The sequence below is a fragment of the Ictidomys tridecemlineatus genome, chromosome 12 (genome assembly GCF_052094955.1).
Source record: "Ictidomys tridecemlineatus isolate mIctTri1 chromosome 12, mIctTri1.hap1, whole genome shotgun sequence".
NCBI classification, from domain to species: domain Eukaryota; kingdom Metazoa; phylum Chordata; class Mammalia; order Rodentia; family Sciuridae; genus Ictidomys; species Ictidomys tridecemlineatus.
The window spans coordinates 98,928,245-98,948,661 of NC_135488.1; the positions used below are offsets into that span (position 1 = coordinate 98,928,245).

At 53.0% G+C, this 20,417-nt stretch overlaps 1 protein-coding gene across 2 annotated transcripts in view; it reads left to right on the top strand.

Annotated features, from left to right (window-relative positions):
• Alk (ALK receptor tyrosine kinase) overlaps nucleotides 1-20,417 on the top strand; it is a 651,421-nt gene that overhangs the window by 608,095 nt on the left and 22,909 nt on the right. For both annotated transcript variants that reach the window (XR_013429124.1, XM_040271529.2), the window contains exons 13-23: nucleotides 2,374-2,524; nucleotides 7,983-8,114; nucleotides 8,890-9,034; nucleotides 10,427-10,609; nucleotides 11,835-11,933; nucleotides 12,430-12,582; nucleotides 13,443-13,547; nucleotides 15,634-15,820; nucleotides 16,858-16,948; nucleotides 17,056-17,120; nucleotides 18,740-18,869. Coding sequence is in view for 1 of the 2 variants with exons in the window: in XM_040271529.2 (XP_040127463.2) it covers nucleotides 2,374-2,524; nucleotides 7,983-8,114; nucleotides 8,890-9,034; nucleotides 10,427-10,609; nucleotides 11,835-11,933; nucleotides 12,430-12,582; nucleotides 13,443-13,547; nucleotides 15,634-15,820; nucleotides 16,858-16,948; nucleotides 17,056-17,120; nucleotides 18,740-18,869 (1,441 nt within the window). In the remaining variant the exon portion in view is untranslated. The remainder of the gene's footprint in view (nucleotides 1-2,373; nucleotides 2,525-7,982; nucleotides 8,115-8,889; nucleotides 9,035-10,426; nucleotides 10,610-11,834; nucleotides 11,934-12,429; nucleotides 12,583-13,442; nucleotides 13,548-15,633; nucleotides 15,821-16,857; nucleotides 16,949-17,055; nucleotides 17,121-18,739; nucleotides 18,870-20,417) is intronic.

Genomic DNA, 20,417 nt, shown 5'->3' on the forward strand with positions numbered 1-20,417 from the left:
GAATTAACAGGGTAAAGCTTACCTCTTAGCCATAAGTAGGAATGGGCAGGACAAGGACACAGGTAGAAGTCTTCCAAGCAAAGCACCTCTCCAGATTGAAATGACTCTTTTATCAGCCTGGCCCAGCCCCCAGAGTAGTGAGCAGGGAATCCAGGTCCCATGTCTGTCCTGAGACTGCACATTGTCTGGAAGCCACACCGCCAACCCCTGTTTCCGCCTTCTACCGAAAACTTTCCTTTTCCTCAGCCTGTCAGCTCTGTCCATCTCTAGTGGGTCAGAGGGACTTGAGGGTCGAAGGGAATTAGAATGAGCTGGTGTCTTCTCAGGCCTTCATCTTTATCCGTCCACATCAGCCTCCTAGGAGCATATGGGAGAGGAGATGGCCTCTAAAGGAAGGGAGATGTGTGGGTCTAGACCAGAGTCTGCCAGTGGCCAGCTCTGTGACCTCATATGAGTCACTTAATCCCTCTGAGTCTCAGTCTCCTCATCTGTCAAATGGGAGTAATACCCTCTCCTATTAATGGCTCTTGAGATGACCTGCACATGTCAGCATGCATGCTGCCCCACGAGGTGGAGGATGCGCTCCCTCTCCAAACCTACAACCCCATCTTCCCCATTCCAGCTGCCTGCTGCAGCCAGACATCCCAGAGGCTCCCTGTCTCTTCACTTCCGGTCACACAAACCTGACTCCTACCCTCCACCCCTTTCTACTTGTCTGACAGATGGGGAGCCATCTGTCAGCCCCACCGTGAAGCCAACCTCAGCCCTCCACCCCACTCCAGCCCCACAGCCAGCAGAGGTCCTGGCACCCGGCACATCCTCCGGATCCCTCCTGGGCCTGATCACCTGACAACCCACACTTTGCAAAGAGACTTGCAGCATCATGAGGCTTTCGTGCCATTGTCTCTTCTTGATGTTGGACGGTCGTGTGAGTCTGGGAAAGAATATGAGATTCTTCTTTTGTGGTAGAAGAGGACCTAATGGTCCTCTCTGACCTTGAAGCCCCAGAATGCCCTCCACTTTGCCTTTTCCAATAGCCACCCTATGGTGAATGTTCTCTTCTCATAACTAGGACCGTGTCCCCAGTTTCTTGGTTAGTTTTTCAAGGATCTGGAGCCCAGTTTTTCAGGTCTCCGATCCATACAGCCTGATACTGTTCCTGACATTCAATAAGCTCCAATTGGTTTCTGAGCACCTGCCAGGCCCCTGGACTGGGCATGAGGTTCTCTGTTTGCATTCCATCAAGAAGGACCACATGGCTGAGGTCTCCAGTCACTAGGCTCAGCTCTGCGGTGGGAAAGCAGAGGACCCTGCCTTGGAGGAGTCCCTAGGAGGCCCTTCCCATGCCCAGAACATGGGAATGTCCTAGAACATTGTCTGTGGAGGAGCTGCTGTGTGCCCACTTGGGCAATACTGCCTTGTATCTCTTCCTAGTGGTTCATAAAGGACCTTGGATCTGAAGGGATGGGATCATGCAAATCCTCCCTCTCCCTGGCAGCTGGTCTCTGGGGAGCCATCTGTTGGCATATGTTAGCTGGTACACTAGCTGCCTTCCAGACCTGCTGCTCTTCCGACACGGTTCACAGACCGAGTCTTTGTCCCCCAGCCTTGCTCGACTTCATCTCAACAGTCTTAGAGGCAGCAGACACAATCCCATGTCTCCATGCTCTGTTTTTATTTTCATCATGATGGGTTGTTTGTTGTCTGCACACAGATTGCTCCAGAAGGAGTTACCGACAGGGCAAGTAAACAGTCTGTGCTCATAAACATGTTCTCCTCCGCCTCCGCCGTGGAAACTCCTTCATTCAGGACCCTGCGGGGTGACTGCAAAACTTTGCACAAAGCCAGCTGCTATTCCGGCCACTCATGCTGCTGATAACAAGTACTCCCTGGGGGCCTATTTTGTGGCAGCTACAATTCTCAGACAACCTGTCTGCCTTCCTTTTATCTTCATAACATGTGTAACTTAGGAGGTAGCTTTTCTTCTTGTCCTCATGCTACAGATGAGGAACAGAGAGATTAAGTTACTTATCCAAGGTCTTATGAGTCTTTTGATCTTGGACTGGGAAATCCAAAATGAGGAAGGCTTAGGTATTTGAGAGGTCATCACCCCGACCTTATTCTGTGTGTGTGTGTGTCCCCTCCTTCTCCCTCTGTCTCTTCACACCTTTCCAGTTTCTTACCTTCCTGGCTCTACATTTCTCTCCTGACAGTGGAGGAAGAATCCCTCCCTACTGGCCTCACGAGGCTGATGTGGGCAAGAATGCTCCGACATGACCATGGCAGCGATGGCCCTGGAAGCCACTGGGTTGGCAGGAAAGGGGGGTCAGTCTTCTTTCTGTTGCAGGAGCCAGTGTGCTTTGTCCATTGCAGCATCTCAGGCTATGGAGCCGCCGGAGGGAAAGGCGGGAAGAACACCATGATGCGGTCCCATGGCGTGTCTGTGCTGGGCATCTTCAACCTGGAGAAGGACGACATGCTGTACATCCTGGTCGGGCAGCAGGGAGAGGACGCCTGCCCCAGTGTAAGTGCCCAGAGCAGGGGGGGGCCTCTTGGAGGACACCAACATCCAGCACACTCCTGGGAGTTCACTTCCAAAAGCTGCAGGACTTGCCCCCGGTTCTGCCTGTAAATGCCCCTCCGCCCCCAGTGTCTTGTGGGTGCTCAAGAAAGTAGGTGATATGTGGCTATGGGAGTTTTACATCCCCACGGAGACCAAGACTGAAGCATGGGCTTCATGATTGACCTTTGAAATTGAAGGACTGATTATTCTTCTCTGCAGAAGTATAAGTTGGAGTCACTTCCTGAGCCTATTTAATCATGCTATTTCAAATAGAAAAATACCAGCTTAAACTTCTTGTTCAGCTCGATATCACAGAGTCGTGGCCACATATAGATGCATATAAATGCACAAAAGAAGTTCTGAAAGATACAGCTAACAGTGGCTACTGCTGGGGACAGGACTAGATTGGGAGGGCTTGATCGATCATGACTGGAATCGTTACCAAAAAAAAAAAGGGGGATTTTTCACATATTATTTATTATGTGTGTGATTAAAACAAAAAATTAAGACATAAGCCAAGATCCAGAATAAATACTATGCAGCCCAGTTCCCACATTTTATAGGTAAGAAAAATGGAGGCCACAGAGGTAAAGGGACTTGTCCCAAGTTACTCACAAAGTGGCCCAGAGCTCAGGGCTCTTATTTTTCCTGTGCCCTTTACCTGCCTCAGTTTCCATAGACATTTTCCCATTCATGCTATAATTCATCCCTGGGCATGCCTCTGTAGTCCCAGAGACAGGCTGACATTGTGTCTCTGACCCTCTCGGGATAGGGTGACCAGCTGTCCAAGAGGGAGAACACCAATAGCAGGAGCTGAGAAAGCCCAGAGTGGCCTAAAATTGCCAGGAGGATGAGACAGAGGCAATTAGTTAAGCGCAGCTGTGAAACCCCTAGATGCCCTAGTTGTTACCTCTTGCCTGTCTGTGTTGGGGGCAGGGGACAGGCCCCTGGCAATGCTGGCTGTCTTAGCAGAAACCCAGGATGCTGCAAGGTGGATTGGGCCAGACCCCAGCCTCGCATGAAGTAAGCTTTGCTTGGGGTAGGTGCCCAGGCAGGGAGCTGGGTTCCTGTGCCCAGGGAAGCTCCTTCTCCAGGAACATATTAGAGAGTATCCTGGGAGAATAGGTAGGGAAACAGGTCTATTCACAGCAGGTCAATTCACAAAATAAATGCAGAAGAGCCAGGCTGTGACTGAGATTCCTGAGGATGGCAAGCAAGAGTAGAGCTCAGCTTTCCTCCCTGCCCCATCCCTCATGAGGTGAAGGCAAAGAACAGAAGTAAGCTAAGAGGAGCAACCTTCTGTCTGAGAAAGGTCACCACTTCAACTTTTATTTAGCAACTATAATCAGGACTTTCCAACCTGCTATAATATATTAAGTCATTAAATTACAGGCTGCTGTAATTTTCACAGGAATTCATTGAGTGCTAATGCAATTCTTTCATCTAAGCAGAAAGATTGCATTGACTTCAGCAAGGAACTTTTACTTGATTGGATTGTAATCAGTTATGTCTTTTCACAGGAACGTGTCTTTTTTGTTTTAATTCAATTGTAATCCACTTGTTCCTCTGGGTTGCTGCCCTTTATCATTTTTATTAATCAACCTACTTACTCTCCATCTTAGTGGATACACAGGGAGAGTCCCCAGGGCAGGAGGAGGCAATTCTCAGTCAAGGACACAGAGAGCCCCCTCTACTGGTTGGGTGGGGCATAGCATGAGCATAAGGGGAAAGTAATGGTGTACCCTGGTTGCTCCAAGCCTCCTGAGTTGTTGGGAAAGGGAAAAAACATATTTTCAGTTACTATCTCCATCCCCAGTTCTGTCTAGCAAAAAAAAAATAGTTTCTAGAGATGATCTTGAAAGAATGAAGTTAACTCTAAGAATTAAACCTCAGGATTTGGCAACTTTGCTAGTTCAACTGCACATTTGTGAAGGTCGCTCTTTCCATGTACCTGGCCACTCCTGAGTGTGAAGTGGGCTCCACCTGCTGGAAACCCCCACCACACACACACACACACACACACACACACACACACACACACACTCATTCACTCACTCACACACTCACCTGGCCCCTGCTCCTCTGGTCCTTCCAGACCCACCCGGTGGCAGAAGTTGAAATCAGGCTTCCCCACCAGAGGTACTGCTGACATTTTGGAGCAGATATTCTTTGGGGGGTGGAGCTTCCCAGTGCATTGCAGGATATTTAGCAGCATGCTGGTTCTCTACCCACTTGATGCCAGTAGTGTTCCCCAGAAAGGACAATCCAGGGTTCTATGGGAGCAAAAGCACTGGTCTACGTGTTAAATCCCATCACCACCATCACCCCCCGCCCAGGCAAGTATTATGAAAAATCAGCTCATGAGCCAGATAACCCTCAATTTATTCAAATTTATTCCACAAATATGTGTTGAATACCTACTGTGTGCCAGTCACTATTCTAGAAACTTTGAGGGGGAAAAGAAAAGTCATTATTCATAAGGAGCTTATGTTCAAGCGGAGGGAGGAGAAAAGTATCTGGGAAAAGAATGACCAGCAAAGGCCAAGTACCTGAGGTGGGAGCCTGTCGGATGCCCATGGGAATCAGTAGGGGGAGCAGAGAAAGGGGAGGTAAGAGAGGAGGTCGGGGTAATGGTGCTGAGCAGCCCATTCCAAGGACATGTTCAAGCCATAGGAGGGTTGAGCAAATAGTGACTTAGTACTGTGTGTGTGTCAGAAGACTCACTCTGGCTTCACCATGAAGAGAGGACTGCATGGGCTCAAGGGAAGACTCGGGGCAATGAACCCAAGAGCTATTGCATTAGTCCAGGCAAGATACAAGGGTGACGGTGGAGATGGTGAAAGTGGTTGAATTCTGGGCATATTTTAAATGTAAAATCCAAAAATATTTCCTGCTTCATTAGATGAGAAATTGAGAGAGGAAAAAAGAGTTAAGGATTATTCCAAGAACAGATTCTGGCCACTGGAAGGAGGAAGCTACCATCATCTGAATTGGGGAATGTGGAAGGAGCACATTGGGGGCAAGATCTGAAGGTCAAAGTCCATCTACACTGACATGGAGGGCTGTAGGGGGTCAAGGGAGACGCTGGACGGACAACAGGAGGTAGGCCACTGGAGTCGGGAGAGAGGTCTAGGGTAAAGACATAGAGCTTGGAGAAATCAGCATAAGGCTGAGATGGTTTGAGGTTGCCTAGGGTGTCATACAGGTAGAGAAGAAAATCAAGGAAGAGCCCTGGGGACCAACAGTTAGAGGCCAGGAAAAAGAAGAGAGACCAGCAAAGGATACCAAAAAGGAGAAGTTTGTAAGGTAGGAGAGGATCAGAGGGGGTGGACTCCTGGCAGGCAGACAGAGAAAGTCTGTCAACTCTGCCAAGTGCTGCTTCTAGGTCCAGTAAGACACAGGCTGAGAATGGACCATTCCTCACCCCCAACCAATTTAAAGGGTGTCCTTGGAGCAGGAGCAGTGGAGGATGGGCATGGGTTCCCATTTAGTTAAACAAAAGGCCATCCTCAAACCCCGTGGCCCTCTCTTCCTCACCCCAACAGTCTCCAGATTCTGTTCTACTGAAACAGACATCCCGCCCCCCTGACCCAGGGGGGATGTGGAACCCAATGCTTTGAGCCAAAGAAGAAGAGGGGAGGGAGCAGGGTCTGGGGGATGGGCCTTCTTAGCATTGCTGGTTTAAACTGGGCAGCACCTTGATTTACAAATGGAGTCAGTCCAGGGATGTAAGGCGCCCACCCACATGGCCCAGCAAATCTCTAGCAAGAGCTGTCAGTAACCCAGTGTGGACTCAATATCCTATTTAGCTGGAAGCCCACACTTCCTCCCTCTTACCCTGGACATGGCTTCCGTTCTCGGCCTGCAGCCCATGCCTGCCCCAGCCCACCATTAGAATGCTCCCTTCCAGCAATCTCCCTCCAGCCTGAACAGGGTTACATATGCACCAGAGAGAGATTGGTTCTCTACAATAGCAATTCAGAGCCTTCCATCCACACTAAATCCACTCTAAAAAATATCAAATTATTTCCATCATTAAATCCAAAATGCCATAAAACAAATTGCATCTCGGCTGTTTATCTGGAAATTTCTCTAGTACTCATTGCTGGCATCCCTGAATGCTTTAGCATAAGGAGTGGCTCAAGATGAATTGCCATGTCCACTGGCTGGTTACACAGCACCACTTGATGGAAATTTGATGTTTTATTGGTTTATTTTCTCCAGTAAGTGAAAGAAAAGTCATTTTCCTCCGAGGTCAGGCTGATGCTTGGAGAATTCATCTGAGCTTTGGTGGCCGACAAGCAGGTGCAGCTATTCTTGAGGCAATACCCTGGTTATGCAGGAATTCCAGGAGTCTGCACTACAGAAATTTCCAGCACAATCCCAGAGACTCCTAGACCCCTGAGTCCCCACCAGGAATCTTGTGGGGTCCAGAAGTCAATGCAAACAAAATAATAACGGCAGCCAGCTATCCAGGCCCTAACGTGTGAGACACTCCGCTGGCACCTTACTCACACTATCCCACCAGCCTGTCCTTCATTACTGTCCCACAATGGAGGACCAAGTCACCCAAGGAGGGTGGTGAGTGCAGAATATCTTCCTGCAAGGTCCACAGGTAAGACCGAGAGCTCTATGTAGGGCTGTGCCAGGGATTTTTAGAGACAAGAAATGGGACATTAGCTGGAAGGAATGAGATGTCCAAAGTGGAGAAATGACTTTCCCAAAGATGAGCGGGAATGAAATCTGAGTCCATCCTTCCACTGTGTTTGGGGGGATTCGTTTGCTTTGTTTTTCTTTACTCTTCCCATGATGCTTCAGAACTGCACCTTCTCCAGAACCTTTAGCGGCTCCATTGCCTAAAAGAGGAAACCCAACTCCTCTGATTGCATTCAAAGGCTCCTGCCATGACTCAGTTTGTACCCTGAGCCCTATCTCACCACACAGGGGCTTCACACTCCTCTTCCTGACAGGTCCTCCAGGACCATCTTTCTGTCCTAAAATGGATTTCTCTAAAAGCAAGAAAGTCCTATACTTTAACACCCCGTTTCCCACTTGATTTCTGCTGCTTTCTCCTCCTGGAATGACAGAACTCCCCCGTTCTCTGTGCTAATCCCCCCTGTATCCTTCCAGGCCCAACGGTAAGCCACCTCCTGCAGGCAGTCCTCCCTGACCACCAAAAACAACAAACCTCCTCCTTGCTCTCCCCACTCCTCCTAGCATTTTGTATCTAAGCTTATGCTCCTTCCCTACGTGGCCCAGAGTGAAATTTTTGTGTGTAGGTGTTTTTTCTACTCCACCCAACTGTAAGCTATTTAAGAAGGTTCAGATCCTGACCTTGATTAAGCATCCGAGATTCGTCCGCTGGAAAGTGATGAACCCTGATTTGGGCCCAAACCTAACATGCTTTTTGTTTCTACAGACAAACCAATTGATCCAGAAAGTCTGCATCGGGGAGAACAACGTGATCGAAGAAGAAATCCGCGTGAACAGAAGCGTGCACGAGTGGGCAGGAGGAGGAGGAGGGGGGGGGGGAGCCACCTACGTGTTTAAGGTAAGGTCCGCTTGGCCAGATTCCCAAGACAGTGACTTCTGGGCCTCGTGGGGTTGTCACCTCGGGACAGCGCTGGGCCGGAAAGTCCTGAGGTACTCTATCCCCCTAGAAAGATGAGGAGCTGAGACCTAAAGGAAAACGGGCGTTGTCTGTCCCAGCTCTCCTCTCACTCATTGATCAGCTCAGGTTCACCAGTGCTTTGCGGCCCCACCTCAGGGCTCCAAGAAGGTCCTCTGCCCTCTTGGGCCAGCTGTCTGTCCTAAGGTAGACCTTTCAGACACCATCAGAGCCAGGCCAGAAGCTAAACTCTGGGAACTTCTGCCACAGGATGATGAGGCTGAGGTTTGATCTTGAACGTGGGGTCAGAGCCAGAGATGCCGAAGAGTGGAGAGGAAGGGGAGAGAAGAGGGACCTGCTTCTAATCACCAGCACCCAGACGTCCAAGGCTAGTCTGAGAAGCTTCAGGAAAGGGACTGGGATAAGTGGCCTCCAAGATCCATTCCCAGTTCCAATATATATAATGTAACTAGTATAATACGACTATGCACCTTCACACGCGCACACACGCATGCACATTTATGTATACCCTTGATTTTGCTGCTCTGAGAGATCCCCCACTGATACAAGAACTGTTGGGGCTCTCAAACCATCTCAGACCAAGAGGTTCCCCTGATGCCCTGCAAACAGCCAGGTTTAAACACTTAACCAAGAACGCGGGATCTCCAGAGTGGACGCCCTCTCAGTCTCTCAACCTCTGAATGTCTCCCCTGGCCAGATGAAGGATGGAGTGCCGGTGCCCCTGATCATTGCAGCCGGTGGTGGCGGCAGAGCCTACGGGGCCAAGACAGACACATTCCACCCAGAGAGACTGGAGAATAACTCCTCAGTTCTAGGGCTGAACGGCAATTCCGGAGCCGCAGGTAAAGCCCCCAAGCCCACCCCCAGAAATCTCCCACCGGCTTCAGCTCACCAGGCTGCCATTAGGCACCTAGAGGCACAGTAGTCACCGGCCCCTGAGATGCTGGGAGCTCTGGCTACTGGTGCCAGTAGCAGGCAAGGGAAGGCAGATAGTACCCAGGGCCGTAACTGCTACTCTGGCCAGCCATGGAGTTCCCAGCACTAACCTTCCTTCCCCACAGCCCGCCCCAGGGCCTCCATTCAGCTCTGCTGAGCCCCTGCAGAGCCAAGCTTGTGACTGATATCAGCTTCATTTTCTAACCCTGGCTCCTCTTTCTAGCCACAGTCAGCTCTAGCTGAAGCTCCCTCACCTACACGGCCCTCTGCTGCCCCCTCTGGGTAGGGAGAACCGCAACCTACAGTTCTTCCCCAGGACCCTCGCAGGCGTTGGCTCTTCCAGCCCAGCAGACACACTCCTTGCTGATTCGGTTCTTTCTGCATGAGTCTCCAGGCCCTGCCACCCTCAACTACTGGGCTCTTGGGGAGTAGATTCCTATTGAAATGCCACTGGAGGAACAATTAGGGACTTGGATTGTCAAAGACCAGCAGGAGAGATTTGTTGTGGTCAACCTGGGCCACATCCAACCTCAGCTCTGTAGGTTAATTTCCTTTGCAGCTGCTTAAAGCAGCCCCAGGGGTTAGCTCTAAGGACCATTGTCATGGGAGTGTTACCCCCTCCCCCTGCCTTCTCTGCTCCTGGCTTTAGAATGGCTAAAGCAGAGTGAGCCCTGGCATGAGGCCACCTGCGCACATGCCTGTCAAACCCCCAACAATCCCGACACTTGGTGGTCGGTGGTATATTTCACGCCCCCACTCTCTCCACTAAGCTTAGCATCAACTCCATGGGGTGGGTCTTATTATCCCCAAGTCACAGGTAAGGAAACTGAGGCTCAGAAAGAAACTCATGCCCAGAGTTTCACAGCCTGCAAACAATAGAGCTCCTGGGGCTGTCTGGTGCCTAGTCCAGGATTCCCGCAAGAAACTTTAATGCAGTGACCTCTGCAGGCCTCTGACACTTGACTGAGACCAGGGTGAGAAGTAGTTAATGAAAGGAAGCTGTGGTGCCTCCGGATTGGGAGAGAGTTGTCTGGCTGCCTGTCCCCACTTCCACAAGTCCCTAAGCACACTCCCTGCTTCTGAGCCAGAGAGGCCTGAGAGGAAGCAAAGCAACCAGGCAAATCCTCTAAGGATAAACTGTGGCCATTGGTCTCCCTAGCCCAATGGCACTCTCCTGGTTTTCCAGCTGTAGAATCTGGAGCCCTCAGGTCCCACTGAAGTCACCCCGGAACTGGAGCTGGCAGAGTGCCCCTCAAAGCAGCCGCATCCTTAGGAGGCCTTTTCTCTCTCCCCTGCAGGTGGTGGAGGTGGCTGGAAAGATAACACTTCCTTGCTCTGGGCCGGAAAGTCTTTGCTGGAGGGCGCCACTGGAGGACATGCCTGCCCCCAGGCCATGAAGAAGTGGGGGTGGGAGACAAGAGGGGGTTTCGGAGGGGGTGGAGGGGGGTGCTCCTCAGGTGGAGGAGGCGGAGGATATATAGGTAAAGATGATTCGTGTTCAAGGTGTCACTCCCTCCCCCACGTAGTCCTAGGCACCTCCCCTCCCTTTCCTGTCCCGGCCCTCCCTCCCCCCTGCCCTCCCCAGTGTGGCCTGTGATGTAACTGCACGCTCCCCCCAGCCCGGCAGGGCCAGCCAGAGGCAGGGTGTTGGCTTTCGAGCGAGCACCCTGCCTGCAGGCTTCCTTGGCAACAGCATCAAGATCCCAGGTGATCTTCCATCTCCCCCAAAGCCAAAGACGAGGAGGCTTTGGCTTCCCCCACTATTCTCCGAGCCACTGCAAGGACTCTCTGGCCTGAGAACCTTGGAGGCCAGACCCCCAGGTCCATGCCTTCCTTTGAGTGGCCTGGCCAAACCAGCTCCTTAAGGGACTCCTTTGTGGATTCACTGGCTCCTCACTCTGTCCCCTGCCCAGCCCACAGTGGCCAAAAGGGCACTGTTCCCCGTGCCCATGGCGCTCCTCCTGAGGGCCACTGCAGGTAGCCCCCGCCCAACACTCCAGCAAGCAACCACTGACCCCAGCTGCCTTCCAAAGAGCCTTCTGAAGTTGAGGCTGGAAGATGCTGGCTGCCCCCCACCCCCGTCCTCCCCCCCCAGATTAGGACACACTGCATGCCTGCCCCTGCCGTTCCTGTCTGTGTTTGCTTTCATGCTCTGTATGAGATGCTCGTGTGAACCACACGCTCTTTTCCAAGCCAAGGGTGGGTGGGAGGAGCCCTGGGGGGGAGCCCCAAGATAACCCAGCCCCAGATGAAAGGAGGGACAGGAGCCTGAAGGCACAGGGGCTCAGCTCCCCCCATGCCCCAGCCCTGACCCAATGGGACTGGAGAGCAAGTCCCCACCTCCGTGCTGTCGTCCTGGTTGGCCCTGAAAGAGGCCCCAACCAGCCTGGAAAGACTCAAGTGTTTCGGACTCTTGCTCCCACCAATGGCTTCCTGGTGGGGCCTCAGCCGAGTGGTAGACTCCCCTGTAGAGCTGGCCCCAACCTGGAGGAGAAAGTGGCCCAGACACCCAGCATCGACTGAGCCACGTCCCCAGCACAGCCTCTGTGACCTGAACCTCCCTTCCCTCCCCACCTCCCCTGCCCCTGAGGCCTCCCATGACCCCAGGCTTTGGCCAGAGCTGCATGCCCCGCTGATGCGCATGTGTGTTGAGATTTTGGCGCCCGCCCACCTCTCTGTGTTCAACTCTTTTCTGGTTTGCCACAGGTGGCAATGCGGCCTCAAACAATGACCCTGAAATGGATGGGGAAGATGGGGTTTCTTTTATCAGTCCACTGGGCATCTTATACACCCCAGCTTTAAAAGGTACCCTCTGCCACGTGGTGGAACAAATTTCCTGGGGCCAGTTGTCCCACCAAGCTAAAACCTCCAGGTTCCTGACACATGTCCAGGATACAAAGACACAATTGTGGGTCCCTTGCAGGCAGGTCTTGCTAGGCTCATCTCGCTGAGTTTTCTGGAAGTCAGGATTTAACATGGACGTAGAGGCACAATATGACCAGGCTGGCTGGTCCTAGAAATGCAGCAGTAGCCGGCACACGGGTACCTGCCACCTAAGGGCCCTGTGTGTGGAGTTTCCCATCAACACACAAAATGCTCACATCCCCTGTCTGAGATGACTCATCAGATGTGTGGGGAAGCTTCCCTCCACAGAGATGGGCTTCCCGTGGCAGGGGGACCTGGGAACAGGGACCAGAGACCCCACAGTGAGCAGCTGGAGATAAAGTGCAAAGGCAGGAAACGGGGAGCCGGGTGGTCCCCACAGGCTCCACCCAATCTGACCCTCCCCCCTTGTCACCAGTGATGGAGGGCCACGGGGAAGTGAATATTAAACATTACCTCAACTGCAGTCACTGTGAGGTGGACGAATGTCACATGGACCCCGAGAGCCACAAGGTCATCTGCTTCTGTGACCATGGGACAGTGCTGGCTGAAGACGGCGTCTCCTGCATTGGTAAGGGGACAGGATGGACGGGGGAAGAGAACTGGACCTTAAGCACTTGCTTTCCATGGTTTGGGGACACACCGACTCAATTTTGTCAGCACCCTGTCCCTCGACTGCCAGTGCTGTGGTGACAGGCAGAGGGACCTTATGGGAAAATGGGCTGTAGCCCCTGAAGGAGTCTGAAAGTCACCTCGTTTGATTCCTCACCTGGGACATCTCCACAAAGGGGTCATCCATGTTTGACTCACCACGGCCTTCAGGGGTGGGCGTGAAGACAGGGCTTCTTTTTCCTTTCGACCGTCTCCAGATTAAATATTCTGTTTGTTTTGATCACACGGATTCAGTTGTGTGCCTCGTCCCTCCCCTGCTGTCCCTCCCCTGCATGTGTTCCAGGTGCCATCGCCCCTCCAGAGATGTGACTGCTATAGGGCCAGATGCCCCCGTGTGGGCTGGCCAGCAGGGGGAGCCTGGGACCCTCCTGGACGTGTCCTGGGCCTGGGGGTGTCACTGAGAACTGTCTAGGGTTGGGTCTTAGCGAGGGTAGAGTCCCCTCAGGTCCTCCAATCTCTTCTGCACTCACTTCCCTTTCTCCTCCCTCTTCCTCCTACCCTGGGACGGTGGATGTTTGGGACCAACACCCAGGATTTGATGCTCATTCCTGTTCAAGTTTCCCTCCACCCAAAAGCTACGGTTGGCCTGTAAATCCAGGATGTGCCTGCGTTGTACCAGTGGTCCCCCCCCCCCCGCTGTGACAGGATGAAAAGCACCAGTTGGCTTTTGTCCCAGCTAGGGAGGATATCTGTGACTTGAGGCCAACTCAGAGGAGAAGCAGTGCCATTGTCAATGCCCCCTTGGGACCTGTCTTCCAGTGTCACCTACCCCGGAGCCCCACCTGCCACTCTCGCTGATCCTCTCCGTTGTGACCTCTGCCCTGGTGGCCGCCCTGGTCCTGGCTTTCTCCGGCATCATGATTGGTGAGTGTGTCAGAGCCTTGGGGCTTCTGATCGCAGCAGGCAGGGCGGCAGAGGTGAATGTGTCTCGGGCCGTGCAGCAGACACCAAGGTGTCACTCTGTCCCACTAGTCCCTGTGCACCCAGGTTTTACACCCGTCAGCTACCCCCTTAGTGGTGAGGAAGGCAGCCCTGGTCAAGCCAGAAAAGAAACCCCCAGCCCCTCCACCCAGCAGAGGGGCAGTTCCCTAAGGAGACACCGAGCCTTACCCTCAGCCCTAAGTGTGGCCTCCTGACTGCTCGAGGGGGTGTGGGGTACTCCTCAGCAGCCACCCTGCAGGGGCTGACACACTCCCTCCACCCCCAGACGTGGCCCTCAGCTCTTATGTGCTTCAGCAGGCGCAGGCCCCATATGGCCCACTCCCCAGGCCCTCCCACCCCAGCAGAGGGAACAGGAAGCTGGTTTCCAGGGATTTCCCCACTTGGCCAAGGTGAGCTGACCTGAGGCCCCAGAGCTCAGCTTGGATCCAGCTGAACACAGCAGGATCCAGCTCCGCCTACTGCTGGCAGCTGGATGCCCAGGGCAGATGGACAGGGACAAAAAGACAGGCCAGGGAAAGACCACTGGCAGCACCCGCAGGCCTGCCCCCTCAGGGCGAGAGAGGCTGTGGATGGACAGGGAGATGGCAGCCCATGTTGTGTCCCCATATGGTGCCATCCTTCAAAGGGACAGGAGAATAAGAGAGAACACACCTTGCACACTTCCTGCGTGCCTAGCAATTTGAGCATTTCATAAAACTAAATATGACAAGGGGACTCTGAGTTGCTCCCAAAGAAAACGGGGAGGGGACAGCACTGCCCTCTCCCCGACTGACCCCTCCTTCACTCTCTACCTCATTCCACTCACTCCTGGTGTCAGCCTTTTTAACTGCCCACACCCTCCCGTTCCCCCATGGGTCCCTTTACGTTCCTTGTCCTCCGCGTACAAGGCACAGCCTCTCTTTTTTCCCTTCTCCATCAAGAAAAGAAAAATCCTATGCTCATGGCTGGTGCATTTCCTGGCAGAGGGGACTGAGCACATCACAGCTGACCACGGGCAGCACTTGCTGAGCCAATAAGAGGTGGGGCTGGGCGGTACCAGCAGAATCTGCTCTAAATCGATGGTCTCTCTGCCTCCCAGGAGTCAGCCTTAGCGAGCATCTGCAGAGACCTCGGTGACACAATCACGCCACTCCCATGGCAGAGCGCTTTAGAATTCTTTGAAGCCACTTTATGATAGTGAATGCATTTCATTATGACAACCCTAGGGGTGGGGCATCGGGGGGTTGGGGAAACAGGGAGGAATTACTGTCCAGAGAAAGACAGCCAGGTCCAGAGAGGTCAAGTGGCCAGGTCAGCCTCACTCAGCTCCTAACTGGTCTTCAGACCCCAGTTCAGTGACTTTTCACCATGTGGCTCTTCTCCATCCATGTGACCTGCCAGTTCTTAGGGCCACGGGGCACATGGCTGACCAAGTCCACAGCCACTGCCCGTCCCCCGCTGTGTGTGCACGGAGGCCACCTCACCCCGCGGCTGAGCACCTCGGAAGTGCATTGACAAGCCCAGTTCTGGGACACCTGGGACTTTCCTGTGGACCCAGCTGGGCCTCAAAACTCCCCAAGGGCTTCACCAGAATGACCTTAGACTGCTTGTCCTCTAGGGTGCTTCTACCCAAGCTTCTCGTCTCTCCTTCACGTGGGGTCAGACTTGCAGCATGGTCTGCTGGCCCTCAGCCTTCAGCTCCTTCGCCCTTTCCCTTCACATAAAATCCCAGCATATCCAGTTTTACCTTGGGACCCAGACTAACATAAATCTGCCCCTGTATGGCTAATAGAATCTTCTCCATTTATGCAATTTTAAGTTTCACGTGTGCTTTAAATGATGTTTAATTAAAGGGACACTCTCCTAAGAATGATGGTTTTGTTACTGTTAGTGAGATAGAAAAGTTTAGAGCTCAGGGGAGGACCTGGAACTCCTGGAATGCTTCCTGGAGGAGGTGGTCCATGCTGGGCTTCAATGGCCAGGGCGCCTGGTCCAGGCCGCATTTCAACTGGCTTCCTTTTGTCTGCAGTGTACCGCCGCAAGCACCAGGAGCTGCAAGCCATGCAGATGGAGCTGCAGAGCCCTGAGTACAAGCTGAGCAAGCTCCGCACCTCCACCATCATGACCGACTACAACCCCAACTACTGCTTTGCCGGCAAGACCTCCTCCATCAGTGACCTGAAAGAAGTGCCCCGGAAAAACATCTCCCTCATTCGGTGGGTTGGGGGGTGTCCAGGGAGTGGGAGGTCATCGCAGCACCATGGATTCCTCTAGCCTCAGCAAAGCATTCCTGGTGGTACCCCCAGCCCCGCAAAGAGACAAGGCTGGATGTCCAGGGGTTTGTTGACACCCTATGTATTTATGGAGTTCATGCAATGACAGGAAGAATCCCTGGGAAGAACCAGGGTTCTCTTCAAATTCCGTTTGAGCACCCCTTCCAGAGGTCCCCTGGTCCCTTACCCCTCTCTGGGGCAGAATGGCCCTCCTCTGAGCATCCTGAGCACCCTGTCCATCCCTGTCATGCATTACAACAGTCCCCAGCAAGTATCTGACAGTGATCTGTCACTATCCCAGGAAATGGGAGCCTCTTCCAGGCAAGAGCCGTGTCTTACTCACCTCTGTGTCCCTGGAAAATACCAGAGACTCCTTTACTATCACTGAATGAATAAACATTTGAACATCATGAGAAATCCCTGGTTCAAACCTACACTGGTCCGTTGGCAATTGGTTATTGCCAATAACACAGTACCACAGGCTGGGTGAGTTATAAACCAAAGAGTTATTTTGGCTCGGAGTTCTGGATGTCTGAGGTCTAGGGCCACATTTAGTGATGTCCTACTTACTGGCAGATGCAGTGCTGGACATCGCGAGACAGGGACAGTGTGTGCACCCTCTGGACTCTCCTTTAATGCTACCGGGGTTCGATCCTGGGGGCTCCACCCTAATGACCTTATGTAACCCTCCTCACCTCCCACAGGCCCCACCTTTAATCATGATAGCTGGGTGAGTTTCCACCCTCTGGTACCTGGCAATGGGGGACACACTCAAGCCCTATCCAGACAGTAGCAGAACCCCCTTCTTACCAGATTCAGATAAAGACTAGGGGCCCAGGATCACCGAGCGAAGCCAGGGCTGAGTGTGTATGTCAGCCCTAGCCTCTCATGTGTGGCCACTAAATGTGACCCTTGGACTCGGGGGCCCCAGCTGCCTCGGTACTGTGGCCCACTTAAAATCTTGTCTTCTCTTTGCACAGGGGTCTGGGCCATGGTGCATTTGGGGAGGTCTACGAAGGCCAGGTGTCCGGAATGCCCAATGACCCGAGCCCCCTGCAGGTGGCTGTGAAGGTAAGAGGTGGCTCCCTATTGGACTGACCTTGGCCTGTGGTCTCCATAGGCTGCAGCTCTCAGCTCACAGCCTCCTCCCTCTTCCCACCCTCCCCTTCTGTGCCCAGACGCTGCCGGAGGTGTGTTCGGAACAGGATGAACTGGACTTCCTCATGGAGGCCCTGATCATCAGGTAAAGCCACAGAGGGGCCCCCAGCCTGCCTCCCCCTGCCTCCGACAACATGAGAGGCTTCTACAAACTTCTCCAAGGGAAAGGTCCCCAGCATGTCCCCTCCTCCCAAGGGAAAACTTTCTAGTGTTATTGATACTTCTTCCCAGAGTGTACAGCCCCAGGGGTTGTCTCAAAAATCATCTCTGTGGCCTGATAATCCGACGGCTACGACTCTGCCTGCAGCCGCATCCCTGGGGTCCTCCATTGGTTCTTATTTCCCCCACTTCTTCTGAAGAAATAGAGATTGTGAGGTTTTGACCGTAGGAGATATAATCTCCCCCCAAGTGATTCTTCTGGAACCAAAGCCCTTTTCCCACCCAGCTCATGGATCTAGTCTGAAGGAATCACACCCCTAACGTGATAGAAGAACACCCACCCTGGGTCCGCCATGGCACAGCTGTGTCTCGGCCCCTGGACTCAGCCCCCTGAGGCTCTGGCCTGGATATCAGCTGGGATCTCAGCGCTCCGCCCCTGAGGCATCCGCTCTGGCAGCAGCTCCTCTGAAGGAGGCAGAAGTTTGAACTTGGTCTGCTGGGGGCTCACAGCCTCCCGTGGCTTCGAGAAGCCTCTACACATCCTGACAGATGGGGCGGCCTGGGACTTCCCTGTGGTGGATGGTGCCAGAATCCAGGCAGAGCAGTGGGAAGGAGGGGCTGGTGGGCCCCGGGAAGACACGCAGTAAAGGCATGTCTCACTGAATTGTTGAATAAAATTGAAAACTATGAGATCACTTGGAAGGAGAACCAATCTCACTGCTTGGTGATAGTGTAGTCACCCATTCTCACAAGTGTGTCTGTGGGGGGGTGCATGCGTGTCCCCGTCCATGTTGACTTCCCTAGCCCCACTCCCTGTGTATCCTACCAGGATGATGGGAACAAGAAAACCAAACCTCAAGGCCTCTTGTCCCAACTCAGTCCCTTTCCTTCCCATGAGGAATCCACAGGACACAGCATGGACCCCTGGCTCTAGTTCACATGCTGTCACCTGACAGGTCTCATACAATCCTCTAAGAAGCCAGTCCTTCAATTTATTTGATTTTATTTTATCCTGGGGATTGAACCCAGAGGTACTTTACCACCAAGCCACATCCCCAGCACCCTCTCCTTTATTTATTTATTTATTCATTCATTCATTTATTCATTCATTTTTGGGCCAGGATCTTGCTAAGTGGCTTAGGGTCTTGCTAAATTTCCTAGGCTGAGTTTGAATTTATAATCCTCCTGCCTGGGATTACAGGTGTGTGCCACTGCGCCCAGCAGCTCCTTCAGCTTTTGCCTGACACCTTCCTTAGAGAACTCCACAGGAATTTGTTCATCTGAGAAAGACACTACCCTGCTCCCCCCAACACACACATGCACCCTCACCCCAGGGCCTGGGCAACATCCTCCCACTCCAACAAAATGCTCTCCTGCAAATTAAACTGCGGGCAGGCTGGCCTCTTCTTCCCCCCTTCCCTGCAGGGGACCCTGCTGCCATCCCCTACAGGACAGTGCCTACACAATGTGGCTGCTGAAAGCTTCTCGCTCAAGATTGTCCTAGACCCAGCCAGTTAAATTTGGTTGCACCCCTCTGCTCCACAGCAAATTCAACCACCAGAACATTGTGCGCTGTATCGGGGTGAGTCTTCAAGCCCTGCCACGATTCATCCTGCTGGAGCTCATGGCAGGAGGAGACCTCAAGTCCTTCCTGCGGGAGACGCGCCCTCGCCCGGTGAGTGAGAAGGTCTTCCATCTGCAGGTTGAGTGGAGGAAAGGAGCAGGATTGGGGGAGCAAGAGTGGGCAACCTGGGAAGCAGCATGCTGGGCAGGACCCTGGGAGTCAGCCTTGGGCTTGGACAGTAGGGTCTGGCTGGGACACAATGGACAGAATGGGAACAAAGGCTGAGCCCGAGCCCATGCCCTAGAAATTTGTGCAGGACTTCGCAGTGGATCTCGAAGGTTGGCTCCCTTCTTACGGCCTATGATGCTGGAACATCAACCCCAATACAAACTCAGAGGGGGACTTTGGTGTCAGCTGCATCACTAACACAACACTCTGGCCTGGGGCAGGCCATTCCCACCCATTTATTCCAAACCCACTGACGTCACCTCTTATATAGGGAAAATAATAGCCAATCTCCTGTAGTAATAGTTTTACTACAAAAACAAAGTGCTGAAATATTTAGGAAGGTGCTGCATGTCACAGGTAAGGGGAGAGAGCTTGGGACGTACAGAACCTGGAGGGGTCCAGGAATACCCAGCTCCAGCCCTGTGTGACCATCGGATGCCTTACGTCCACCAGACACCCTGACATGGGACAGTCAACACAGGTGAAACCCGAGGGTCAGACTCACACAGCTCAGAGGTCTGAAATGATAAAATGCAGCACTGCCCCTGTCCCCAAGTGAAGCTCCTGTCTCTGCTGGGCCTCCAAGAGGCGCTGGTCACTCCTAGCTGGAGCAGAGCACATACAGGGTTAGGATCTGAGCTTCCTCAAGGAAGACTATCACCGTGAGAACAGAGCCACCCTCTCCACCCCAGGGAAGCAGAGAAAGACTGGCATCCACACTGTGCAGAAGACCCTGAGTGGCCACATGGCTCACAGGTGCTGAGAGCCACAGCCCAGTCGGAATGGCCCCTGGCATTTTGCCAATAGTATTGGTTGAGAGGTGAGCCATTAAGATGATGCTGGATTGATTCAATTGTATATTAGACCTTTAGTGTCTGCCTAGGCCTGCTACTTTGGAGTTCTCACGGGGATTCCTGGAGAGTTGCATTGGTTGGGGAATTGCCGAGGAGGGATTTCCGGTTGGAGGAGCCACGTGGGTGGCCTTCGGGAGAGTTCCTGGGGAACGTGTGTGGAGTGTGCTGTGAGAGGCAACCCTGCTGGCCATCTGGGGTCTCTGCCAAGGTGCCAGCTTCTCTGGCTTGCCACGGCCACCCAGCCAGACAGAGCCCTCAGTCCTCACGCCCTGAGATTCTCAACAGAGCTGCTGGCAGAGGTCTCGTGGGGACGAGTGGCGTCACACTTTGGGAAGAGGCACAGGTCTGGTTTTCCTAGTGGATGTGACTGAGATTAAGAAAGCACAGAGGGGAGAGACCTCCTTGGAGGGGGAGGCTGGGAACCCATCACTTCTCAAGTCTGAGGACCTTGGGGTGGAAGGGGCAGGAGCAGGGAGAGGGGCTTTTCTATCTCCTACAAACAAAGGTGGCTGTCTCCTTGGAGGATACGGATGGTTGAGGATTTAAACATTTAAACATGATCCAAAGAACAAAGCAC